This window comes from Oryzias latipes, chromosome 17 (assembly GCF_053564925.1).
Source record: "Oryzias latipes strain Hd-rR chromosome 17, Olatipes_Hd-rR_3.1".
NCBI classification, from domain to species: domain Eukaryota; kingdom Metazoa; phylum Chordata; class Actinopteri; order Beloniformes; family Adrianichthyidae; genus Oryzias; species Oryzias latipes.
Genome location: NC_136253.1, coordinates 6,787,908 through 6,800,252, shown reverse-complemented (window position 1 = coordinate 6,800,252; position 12,345 = coordinate 6,787,908). Strand labels below are relative to the sequence as shown.

Genomic DNA, 12,345 nt, shown 5'->3' with positions numbered 1-12,345 from the left:
TTGTTCGAAGGTACTTATTAATTTTAGTTACAGATCTGAGGACTGAAAACTGAAGTATAAAGTACCATAAACTAAAATGTGTAACAGAAATGAATGCTTTTGAAGAAACTAGAACATTAAACATATCTTTTTGTGTAAATATAGTAGGTTAAAAAAAAGCAGTTGAAGGTGAAACAATTTAAATAAAAGAAACCAAATCCAGTCTGCTTCCTTACCTTCTGTTACGGTAACTGAAATCAACCTGGATAAATACAAATTTACACACAACTTTATGTAAAATCATACATATACATTTATCAAAGTAAATGACAACCACACACACCAACAAAAATATGTGTACTGTAGGCTGCAAATGAAACAGTTTTCATATTTTCTGTTGAGTTTATTTGGTTTTAAAATCTAATCATTTCACAGCTTTTATTTTGGTGGGATTTTGTTAACATTGACAAGCTAGATTTCTAAAAGAAAGTCCTTAACTTTCTCACCATTCGAGTCCAACAGCCTCTTTTAGAGAAATGCACAGGTTTATAAACCAGGAAGCAGATTTGAAACAAGACGTCAAGTGCTAAATGAGGAAAAAACACTTTCAGGATCAAAAACGTTTGGGCGAGAAAAAGTTTTAAGAATGATACTTTATTCTTCACAGCATTAGTTTGTCTGTAACAATCTGCTACCAAAGCTCAGAGCGATATGAAAATAAGCTGACGGGAGCTGCTGAGCCCAATCCGGCGTGTTTCAGTCACAGGATTCACAACACTGGATCAGGAGTCCTGATGAAATCGCCACAGTTTGCAAACCGTGACTCAAGTGGGGGGTGGGGGGTGTTACGCTTGCATTATTCACACACTTTAAGTGATTAACCACAAGAAAACATAAACGCTGAAAAGAACATTTGCATTTTCACATAAACACCCGACTGAAAGTCGGTCATGCCAAGCGCCTTGAAATAACTCTGAACTATGAAATGCTCTGCAGCCGCGGGTTTGAGGCCAAATGAAGGGTTTTCCAGCTGATGGGCTGCATCTCTTCACACATTCAAACAGAGCCTGCACATCACCAAAGATGCACAACATGAAACTAAACACACGTGACGTTTCCCGTGTTCGCCGTACGCTGCTGCGTATCGGTTTGCTGCTCATCAGCCGTGAAGAGCAACACAGATCTGCTGTTTAAAGAAACCGTTGACTCATTTAAACATTAATGGAAGGCTTTGATTAAAAAAAAAGACGTATTTAGTTTTTGATGCCAGAATATTAGATAAAATATATCCTATGCAGATAGACCGATCCTAAAGTCTTCAATACTGAAATGTCTAAATCAGTGGTTCTCTTGGAATAGTCGGGGTTCTTACTTTATGGCACAGTGGTCATTTCCTGACATGCTTCATTCGCCTTAAGCTGACTTACGAGGACTACTCTTTATTCGATCCTAACCCGAATCATTTAAAGCACAGGGTTCTCTCGCACCCCTCCCTTCAGAAATGGCTTCATTTCTGCTCCCCCCCCCCCCCCCCTCTCTCTTTCACGGTCTTGGCACAGCAGATATAACAACGTGGTCCCTGCAAACGTCTTGGCTTCTGCTAAAGCTGCATTCCTCCCTGGAAACTGAAGAGGTTTAGGTGCTGGGGCCTGGACACTAGCCTTCTTCTTGGACACCTGTTTTAAGAACAAAAACCCCCCATCTTTGCGAGCTTCAGCGGACCCCTACAGCTGACCAGCGGTGGAGACGGACAGCTTCGCTCGGCTCACATGTTGGTGTCTCTCCTGTCTTTGCTCGGCGAGGGCTTCGCAGGATCCTTTGCGGTTTTTCCATTGGTCAGGGTTGCCGTGTCAGTGGGAGGAGCCGTGGGGACGGCGGCGCGTTTGGTGTGCTCTTCGCTGCGTGCCTCCGGGCTCGGCTGTGTGGGAGGGGCCTGCTCCGCCGCCGGCGGCACTGCCACTTCCTGTTGCTGTTTGTGGCTCTGGAGGAGGCGGAGCTGGACTCTGAGCTCCAGGATGGCCTCCTGCTCCTCATGGATGGCCTGGTTCAGGTGGGTGTTTTTGTTCTGTGGGGACACCAAAACATATTTATTCTCCACACTAAAAAGCTTCACACAGCCCAGCTTGGCATCTTTTCTCACCTCCAACTCCTCGTTTTGCTTCTGCAGATCTTCTAGAATCATCTGAAGCTCCTCCTCATCTTCACTCTCACTCTCGCTGTCAGATGAATACTCCTCCGTCTCACTGCGACCCTGCTGCCGGCTAATCAGACATCTCCAGGTCACAGTGGGAACCACGCCCCCCCCCCTGCCTGCTCCAGGTCCTCCCCTTACCTCTGTATGTCAGCGATCTCCGCTCGCAGCCTCTCAATCTCTTCCTTCTCAGTAGCAATCTGTCTGCGCAGCACCTGCTCCAGGGAGATCAGCTCCTCCTGCTCCGTCAGGATCTCGTTTTCCTGATTTTACAGAGGAATAAAACCCTGTTGTAGTTTCCAACTGCAAGCAGAATTCAAAGGTTTGGGTGAATTGTGCACCTGTGATAACAGCAGGTGGATGACTTCCTCTTCGTTCTCGGTCATTTCCTCTTTTGAAACATCTTCCTTTGACAAGCTGGCGATCTCCTGGGCAATCTTGCTCTCACACTCCTGATGCCCACAGAGGTTTGGTGTAAAGACGACGTCAGACAGATCTCTCTCTGTTCCCGCACGGGGACAGCTTACCTGACGCTTCGCCTCCCTCAGCTTGCGTTTCAGAGCAGTCAGGATCCTCTGAACCTCCCAGAGTCGCTCCTCTTTGGATAAATCCTTCACACCCGCCTGCAGGTCTCTGTGCAAGCAGTTCAGGAGGAACTCCTGCCAACAAACACCGTCATAGTACTGCTTCAATCTGATGCTGCAGCAGCCAAGCATTTTCATTTATTAAAGAGGAAAAACAGTCGAATGCTGCTGTCGCTGTGACACTAAGCTAAGCTAAAAAAAAAAAAAAAGGTCAAACTTTGGCTGGAGTGAGCTCACCTGCCGACGGATCTCCTCTTTGATGCTCTCCGCCGTCTCAGGCAGCGCCGGCATCGTTGCCATGTTGGACCAGCGCAGCGGCCGCACCACCGGCTTCAAGACGACGTCTCCAAACAGCTCCTTCACGTGAGTGAAGAACACATACAGAACCCGGTTCCCAATCTGAAATCATCAAAAAGAGGAGTCACACGGGTTTCTGTTGTGAGGCTGGACTCTTTCTGCAACATACAAACATGAACCTCACATATTTACAGGGTGGATTCCAGTCACTGAACATCCTGTTTCAAGTATCTGTCCTGCTGCTGCTGCTGCTACTGGGGAATAAGTGGAGCAGCAGCAGCAGCAGCAGCAGCAGAGACATGTCCTGCGAGGATAAATTAGCTCCATTAAACTGGGCCAGAGTGTCAGAGATGAACTGACTTACTGATCCAAATAGAAGTGGGTTGCTGGGCTGATTAAAGCCCATCATTTCTTATTCATATTGAGTCTGCATGTTGCTGCTGGGTGTCCCTGTGCCGGTCCCCAGCCCGGATAATATACAAGTTTCTGTCAGGAGGGGCATCCGGCGTAAAAATCTCTGCCAAACCACCTTTAAGAATCAGCGGAATGGCTGTGGCGACCCCTACAGGGATGTGCCGAGAGGTGGACAGCAGCTGCATCTTGTCGTCGTCTTCTTCCATTACGCAGCAGAGACTCTGACCTGTATGGTCGGGTTGAGGACGATGGAGATGTTCTGAATGTTCATCTTGGTGTCTGCCTCTCTGGCGATGACGTGGTCCATGTGCGTGACGAGCCAAGACAGAAGGAGTTTGCTCTCCGGCGGCACTTCGGCCAGCAGCCTCTGGAACTCCGTCACCTTCTCGGCCTCCGCCTGCCGCCCGCAGGCGTCCTCCAGGCGCTGGGCCAGGTCTCGGTGCAGCAGGTTGTCTGGCAGCTCGCGGAGGTACTGCTTCAGCAGGCTGGCCACCGTGTGAGGATCGTACTCCTCCAGACACGGGCACTCCTCGCGGTCGTACGCCGCCTTCAGTTCATCCACTTTGGACTTCATACCTGAACAGAAGTGGGAGTCAGTAATCGCAAAGACCTTAAAGATATTTCACCAGAAAACCTTTGGTACCTGAGACCCGGTAGATGCCCTCACACTTCATGCCATAGTTTTCAATGTAGTCCACACATTCTCTGAAGACGGCCGGCAGCTGGATGCCGTCGTACAGAGCTGTCCTCTTGACCGCTTCCGTCAGGGGGGCTCCAAAGATGGGCCTGAAGGTGGGGGTCTCCACGGGGACCGGCTCTGCCTCTGTGGCAGGCTTCTTCTTCTTCTTTTTCTCCTTCCACTGTTTGACTACATCTGCCGCGGTCAGGTCCTTGGACTTTTTCTCCTTGGCCTTGTCCTCTTTGGGGCCCTTCTCCTTCACCTTAAAGTCCTTCTCTTTCTTTTTGGAGAAGCTCGGCTTCTTGAACACGTGGATTCCTTTGGAGCGCTTCATCTTCGACGGGCTCTCCGCTTCATCGGCTGAACTGTCCTCCTGGAAGGCGGCGTATCCCTCCGCTGTGAAAAACAAAACAAAAAAAAAGAGAGGCAGAAACGGGTTAAATCTGATGGGAGAAGCGTTTTGTTTTCTTATTGGCCGCCTGCGTCCGCGCTGTGATAGCAGCCGAAGAGTAACAGGAAGAGAGATGCGTGAGAGACACCAGATAGCAGCGCGGTGAGAATAGGGAATTGGGAAAAACAGGTCAGCCAGAGATGTAGTAGTTCCCAGAGGACCTCGCCACTTCAAAACAGACGCAATTAGTTTTTCTTAGAACAAACAAGCTCTTCTCGGACACAGAAGGTCTCTTTCCTCAGTGTTTGTCTCCTCTCTAGATCTGCCTTCATGTGTAGAGGTACACCTGTCCTGGTCTCTGTGGGCGTGTCCTCAAACCGTCCACCTCTTTCTCGCTGCTATCGTGCACGCGCACAGCAGCTCCACGCGGGCACGGAGCAGCACAAAATGTACAGAAGAACGACATCCAGATCAGAAATGTGAACGCCGTGAAAACAGAGCATTCAAAGTAGATTTTTACTTTTATCACTGAAGGATTTCTAATATTTTGACCCAAAGACAAACTGGGAGTCTATTAAAAGTAGGATTTTTAGTATTTGTGAAACCATGAAAGAGATGAAGACACATACCACACCTACGACACAGCAGCACTTTAAATGCACGGACAGCTGGGACCTTAACCACAGCAGCTTCAGACCCATCAGCAAACTGTTTTTCCAGAAAAAGGTTGTTTTTGTTTCAAATTCTGTCTTTGACGAGCCTCTTTGTGAGCCGTGCCGTCACTTAGTTGAGATGCTGTTAACTGGAATTCAGCAGCACTGTGGGTGTCACCCCCCCCCTCTAGCATACAGCTCTCCCTCACATGGTAAAGACTCCATGAAAACCATCAAACACTATTACAAGCTCATCTTATTATCATTGTTAATCCATCTGAAAATGTGTAAATAAAGAAATGAATGGCTGCCATACCTCACAGGGAAAATAGTTTTGTAAAGCCATGCAGCCTCACAGACTAAAGACAGGACATGCATTACAAATCAGGCTCTGATTCTTTATTCACTGATGTAAAAAAACAATAAAAGTCTTAAAAGAAAGTCTGTTCTTACTTCTTTTCTCCTTCTTCTTGAACTTGTTCTTTTTCTTTCCGTGCTCTTTATCATCATCGGAGACGTAGGTGTCAGGAGGCTCATGATGATGTCCATCATGGGGCGGCGATGGTTCACCCGTGCGATACAACCCAGGAAACTTGGTGGGACTGATCTCCTCAGAACTGGGGGTGCGGGCCACGCCCCCTTGGTGCTCAGCCCTGCGCTGCTCTCCAGGGCTGCTGCTGGGCGGCAGGAAGCACTCCGTCATGGCTCCACTGGCCTTATTGCTCCTCTAACCAACACACCACCTCCCTATCAAACCTGCCGTGGACAAAAAAGTTTCACTTGGATAATAAACGCTGTAAACACACCAAAGCAGAAAAAGGTTTGCCTTGCAGTTTCACCTAAAAGGGCTGAGCTCAGCTCCTAAAAGGTGAATCTGCAAGAAGATTTAGGAGCGCAATGTGCAAACTCTTTTATTCACAAAAAGTTACATCACATTTCAAGGTATTCTGTAATCACCTTATGAGTGAGATTGCGTCATGCCTAAATAAACGTTCTGTTTTTAGGTCTTCAAATACGAAAACTACTCTATTAGATATGAATGAATCACTCAAATAAAACATTTTGTTTACTTAAAAGGCCTTCTATTAATAAAAAAAAATTAAATAACATAAACTTAAATTACCCACAACTCTGTATGAAGCCAACATCTCCTTAATCTTGAAGAAAGACAGAGACGAGGCCGATCCAGCTAATTACAGACCCATTGCTCTCCAAAACTTTGATCGGAAGGTAATTACCAAAATTTTAGCAACCAGATTAAACACGTATTTGACTTCTATTATCCACCCTGACCAGACAGGATTCATCCCTGGCAGACTTTCCTTTTCCAATGTTAGGCGTCTTCTGAACACCATCTTTGCCGACCACAATGGCTCTGATGAAGCTGCGGTTTTGAGTCTTGATGCGCATAAAGCCTTCGACCAGGTTGAATGGCTTTACCTGTTTGAATCACTGCGAAGGTTTGGGTTTGGTGAAACGTTTATATCTTGGGTGGAACTAATATATGCAGGTCCGTTGTGCTCAATCCTGACTAATGGGGAGAGATCATCACCATTTCCGTTACAGCGTTCTGTCCAGCAGGGCTGCCCTCTTTCTCCTGCCCTGTTCGCCTTAGCTTTGGAATCTCTTGCTGTTAAAATAAGAGCACATCCACATATCCATGGCCTTGTGGTTGGAGGAGCAGAAACTCTTATTAGCTTGTATGCAGACGATGTATTGTTATACTTGCGCAATGCTGAGGAGTTTGTGCCCCTTCTTATTGATTTGATAACAACCTTTGGAAAAATTTCAGGGTACACAATAAATTGGACTAAAAGTGAATTAATGCCTTTATCTAAAACTTATCCGCCAAATTCTATTCAAAACGCTACTTTTAAAATAACCTATGACCATTTCACTTACCTGGGCCTGACTATTCCTAAAGACCCAAAATTAATCTTTACCTTGAATTTCACAAAATTTTTATCAAAATTAAAGCAGAATATTGACTCTTGGAAGACCCTTCCCTTATCCATGATCGGCCGAATAAACTCCATAAAAATGGTTTCTCTGCCTAGATTCTTGTATTTGTGTCAGAATCTCCCTATTTACCTCACAGCCTCCTTCTTTAAAGAGTTGGACTCAATAATCACTTCTTATATCTGGAATAATAAAAATGCTCGAATCTCAAAGTCGCATTTGCAAAAATCCAAGTTGGAAGGAGGTCTTGGCCTGCCGGAATTCAAACACTATTACTGGGCTGCTAATATCAGAGCATTGATGTTCTGGCAGCAGGGATCGCCGGACACCATTGGTCCCACCACTCCGCTGTGGGTTAAGATGGAGGCCGGGGGAGTGAGAGATTTCTCATGTTTACAGGCTCTGCTCTTCTCCAAACTGGAGAGGGCGGAGTCTCTCCGGAAACTGGGTTTTGTCCTAAAGCAATCAGTGCGCATTTTAAATCAAATTAGAAGCATTCTTTCTTTGCCAGACATTTCTGTTCAGTCACCAATATGCCATAATCACTCTTTCTTGCCTCCTTGTGATGACAAATTGTATCAGGAATGGAATGAGAGGGGTTTGTCCAAACTTGAAGATTTATACATAGATAAAAAATTTGCATCATTTAATCAACTTAAACAAAACTTTAACATTACCAATTCACACTTCTATAGGTACTTACAAATTAGACATTACTTGCAGTCCAAAATTAAATTATTCCAAGATCTTCCAGCTGAACATGATCTTTATGACATTTTCAAAAGTCCCCCTGGCTCCAGACACTTGCTTTCTAGAATAGTGCATTTATTCGATGGCAGCACCAGGGTGACATCAACAAAAATAAAAGATGCTTGGAGTCAGGAGTTGGGCATAGAAATATCAGAATCTATGTGGGAAAAGTGTTTGTCCAAGATTCACTCGTGCTCAGTTAACAGCAGACACCAACTCATACAATTTAAAATCATCCATCGGCTCCACTACTCCAAAGTACGGTTGCACAAAATATATCCTTCAATTACTCCCATTTGTGATAAATGTAAAATATCTGAAGGCACATTGGCTCATGCTTTTTGGTCTTGTCCCTCATTGGCTGGCTTCTGGAACAGAATATTTGACTGGTATGCCAAAGCCTATCGTTGCTTTATAACACCCGATGCAGAGCTCGCCATTTTTGGCTGCGTACGTACTAGAGCTATCCCAACTGTAATGCAACAACCACTAGAACTTGGGTTAATGACTGCAAAAAGACAAATTTTGCGAGAGTGGAAATCTATGGCTTCTCCATACTTTAAAGTGTGGCTCACTGACATGTTATCTCTCATCCACATGGAAAAAATTCGCCATGTCAGGACTGCCTCAATTAATGTTCACAATAAACTCTGGACACCATTTCTAAATCACTTACAGAAAGTTAAAGTTATTTAGCTCTGTGTTGAGACTGCATTTTTCTGTCTTCTATTTATGTCCTGTTTGGACGGCCTGTGAATAAATATTGAATAGAATGTAACTGGCAATTGTTTATTTACTTGTATTTTTACATTGTGTTTTGTAATGGTCTAAAGAGCACCTGAACTGTTTGTTTTGCCTGTTTGATTTTGTACACTTGAAAATGAAAATAAAATATTGCAAAAGCAAAAAAAATAAAAATAAAAAAAAATAACAAACTTGTGAAAAACAAAGCATAAAAACTGAAGAATTATTCACCATAATCCTAAATATGAGTAAATTAAAATCTGCTTTACAGACTAGATCAACCTGAATGAGTGAGCAGACTGACGTCCACTGATGCTTTCATGGCAATTTTTGGGAACCAAACAATTGCAACAGTCCGCTTTTCCCACCAGATGGGGCTTCTGCCATTCCAGCAATCATCTCCATAACTAAACCTGCCATGTCGGGAACCAACCACAGAACAGCCATGATGTCAGATGACTGGAGTCAAGCAGCACAAGTCACAAAACGGAACCGCAGCAACAGCAGGTCATGCAGAAAGTCATTTACCTCAAAGGGGATGTGGTTTGCTATTTAAGTCTGTTGTCACACTGACATCATTTAACTATTACTAGAATGCTGATACACAAAATGAGGTGTTAGGAGTACATTTCTCTAACTGTGTGAGCTCCTGCAGCCGTGTGTCCCTCCCGCCCTCTTAGATCAGGGGACTGTGCTTTTCCTGCAGCAGCTCCAAAACTCTGGAACGATGTCCCAGTTCATGTCAGACAGTCTGTTTTTAACCCCCACCCCCCCCAATATCTCACCACATTTAATTCATTTTCTTCTATGAAAGGTTGGAGCAGGACGACCAATGATCCAAGGGTCGGAGGTTCAATCCCCGCTTCCCCCCGGTCAACTTTCGTTTAGTCCCTGGGCAAGACACTTCACCCTCACTGTCTAGTGCTGCTTGTGCGTGAATGTCCCAGTGATGGTAGGCGTGAACTGGCAGCCACGCCTCTGTCAGTCTGCCCCGGGGCAGCTGTGGCTACATCAGTAGTTACCATCACCAAGAATGAATGAATAATGGACAAATCCTATCCAATATTATTGTTATTATTATTATATGTTTAGTTTTAATAGTGTATCTTTATAGGAATTTCTTTGGACATATAATCTATTTGTATCCACTTCTTTATACGTTTTTATTCTGTCACTGTACAGCGGCTTAGGTCTGCATGGAGGACAATTTAAATAAAGTTAAATATTATTATCATTATTATTATTATGGTTATTATTATTATATGCCAAATACTGAAAAATGCGTCAGGAAACCCGTTATTTAACAGCCTTCTGTTAAATAACTCTGTCTAAACAAAACAAAGTTAATGTAGAACTAATTATTTTTCTAAATCATCATCAAGTTCATCTTCATCTTCTTTGCTTGGAACTAACTAGCTAAAAACAGCTGTAAGTGTTTCTGAAAACACTTACTCTATGCAGCTTGTCATAAGGTGATATCTATGTGTAAAACCCATCAGTTAATGTCTGCTATGGTTGATTTTGTCGTTTTGACGCTGAAACGTGAAGGGAAGCTGCTGTGGATGTAGGGGCCCATATGCTAACGGGAGCTTAGCTAGCCGCAAACGCGCTAAGCTAGGTGATAAACGAGTCTCTTAACTTCGAAACAAAGCTCCTAACAAACCCGCATAAATCGTCTGGCCCTTACTGCAAGCGCCAGAGCATAAACTGTATTTCCCCAAAGCTGTGTTACACACGAGAGAAGAAAACAAATAACGTAAGAAACTTTACCAAGTCCTGTTCGCTCAATTCCACATTGGAGCTTCCGGTTCCCCGTAAACTAAATAAACACTTTTGCGCATGCGTTGTTGCACAGGTGCATCAGGGGAAATGTAGTTAAAATGGTTTTATCTCAATTCTTCTGTTTTTTGGAAAATAATAATAACCTCCTGAGACCCGGCCCAGTCATTTATGTCCTCTATAATGGAAATTTTGTTTACCTGTATATTTTTAAGGATTTAAGAGATACCTTTCAAAACCCTACTCTACTCTGTAGGACATCCTGGGCTTTCCAGTGATGTGTCACGTGTTGAGTTTGTATGTTAGGGAACTTTAAGTTTTACCTCTACCAAGATGGCTACCAAACCATTTACCTATCTTTATGGAAAGGTGAAAGGCAAGTCAAATATTCTGTATCTATTCCTTTTTTTTACCATGATAATTATAAATATTCTTGGTCATAAACATGTTAGGAACAATGTATTTAGATCTGAAAACAGTGACATGGTTTCTGTTTTAAAACAGCAGGCATTTAATGAATGTCCACTGTAGAGGACACCGGGACCATTTTAATGTATTTAATGGCTGCACATGGTTTTTGGAGAAAAAAGTGAAGCAGAGAGGATTCTATGCCAGATAGTTGGAGAAGATTCAGATTTGGAGCTTTCGGATGATGAAAAGGATGAGATTCAGGAAAAAATAACTTGTTTTTATAATTAACTTGATTTTTTTTTGTGTTTTTAAACGTCTATCATAACAGGTTTACACCTGTGCTAGCAGGGCGCCCTGCCTATCAAGATGACCCCAAAGTTTGTGAATACTAGTGTCTATTCCTGTACTTTTCACAGTACATTGATAACATTTTCGAGGATCTGTTTTTGATCTAGTTGTGTTCCAACTACCGTGGAATCACCCTCCTCAGCCTCCCTGGGAAAGTCTATGCCAGGGTACTGGAGAGGAGAGTCCGTCCTATAGTCGAATCTCAGATCCAGGAACCACAGTGCGGTTTCCGTCCTGGTCGTGGAACAGTGGACCAGCTCTATACCCTATCTGGGGTGGTGGAGGGTTTGCGGGAGTTTGCTCATCCAGTCCATGTGTGTTTTGTGGATTTGGAGAAGGTGTTCGACCACGTCCCCCATATCCTGTGGAGGGTGCTCTGGGATTACAGGGTCCGGGGAGCCTTTTTGAGGGCTGTCCGGTCTCTGCATGACCGGAACAAGACCTTGGTTCACATAGCCGGCAGTAAGTCAAACCTGTTCCCGGTGGAAGTTGGACTCTGGCAGGGATGCTCTTTATCATAGTTCTGTTCATAGTTTTTATGGACAGAATTTCTAGGGCACAGGCAGGGGCCGGGGGGGGGTCTGGTTTGGGAACCACAGGATTTCATCTCTGCTTTTTGCAGATGACGTTGTCCTGTTGGCTTCATTAAGCCGGGACCTGCAGCGTGCATTGGGGCGGTTTGTGGTATAGTAGAGTGTGAAGCGGCTGGGATGAAGGTCAGCACCGCTAAATCTGAGGCCATGGTCCTCGACCAGAGAAAGGTAGTTTGCCATCTCTCGGTGGGTGGAGTGTCCCTGCCCCAGGTGGAGAAGTTTAAATATCTTGGGGTCTTGTCCATGAGAGGGGGAAGACAGAAGCGTGAGATTGACAGGCGGATAGGAGCAGCGTCCGTAGTTATGCGGTCGCTGTTCCGGTCCGTTGTGGTGAAAAGAGAGCTGAGCCAAAAAGCAAATCTCTCAATTTACTGGTCAATCTTCCTCTGTAGCAGATGGTCCAACAAGTGGCAATAGAGTGATATAGAGTTTTATTTAAAAATTTAAAATTTAATGTTTTTTGGGTGAATATCACTCTAAAGTTTTAATCTGCTCCTTTTTTCTGATTTTCCTATTTGAGTGTTCTATTTTCACAGAAATGTCGTCCTGTTGTCCTCTACAGTGGACGTGTTG

General features: G+C 44.4%; 1 protein-coding gene across 1 annotated transcript; it reads right to left on the bottom strand.

The window, feature by feature from the left end:
* Positions 1-613: 613 nt before the first annotated feature.
* On the bottom strand, positions 614-10,504 carry ralbp1 (ralA binding protein 1). The gene is made up of 10 exons (XM_023965253.2): positions 10,412-10,504; positions 5,642-5,944; positions 4,109-4,540; positions 3,692-4,041; positions 2,992-3,153; positions 2,698-2,829; positions 2,512-2,622; positions 2,312-2,433; positions 2,120-2,240; positions 614-2,044 (listed from the first exon to the last, which is right to left on the bottom strand). The coding sequence occupies exons 2-10, from the start codon at positions 5,889-5,891 to the stop codon at positions 1,745-1,747; spliced, it is 1,980 nt and encodes a 659-aa protein (XP_023821021.1). The 5' UTR covers positions 5,892-5,944; positions 10,412-10,504; the 3' UTR covers positions 614-1,744.
* Positions 10,505-12,345: the final 1,841 nt, after the last annotated feature.

Bases quoted from the DNA above. Each gene is read 5' to 3' on its own strand.
- ralbp1 (XM_023965253.2), bottom strand. From the start codon at position 5,891: ATGACGGAGTGCTTCCTGCCGCCCAGCAGCAGCCCTGGAGAGCAGCGC. The intron at 4,042-4,108 runs GTACCAAAGGTT...ACTTCTGTTCAG, and splicing joins GGGCATCTACCGGGTCTCAG to GTATGAAGTCCAAAGTGGAT. The intron at 2,830-2,991 runs GTGAGCTCACTC...GTTTGTTGGCAG, and splicing joins AAGAGGAGATCCGTCGGCAG to GAGTTCCTCCTGAACTGCTT.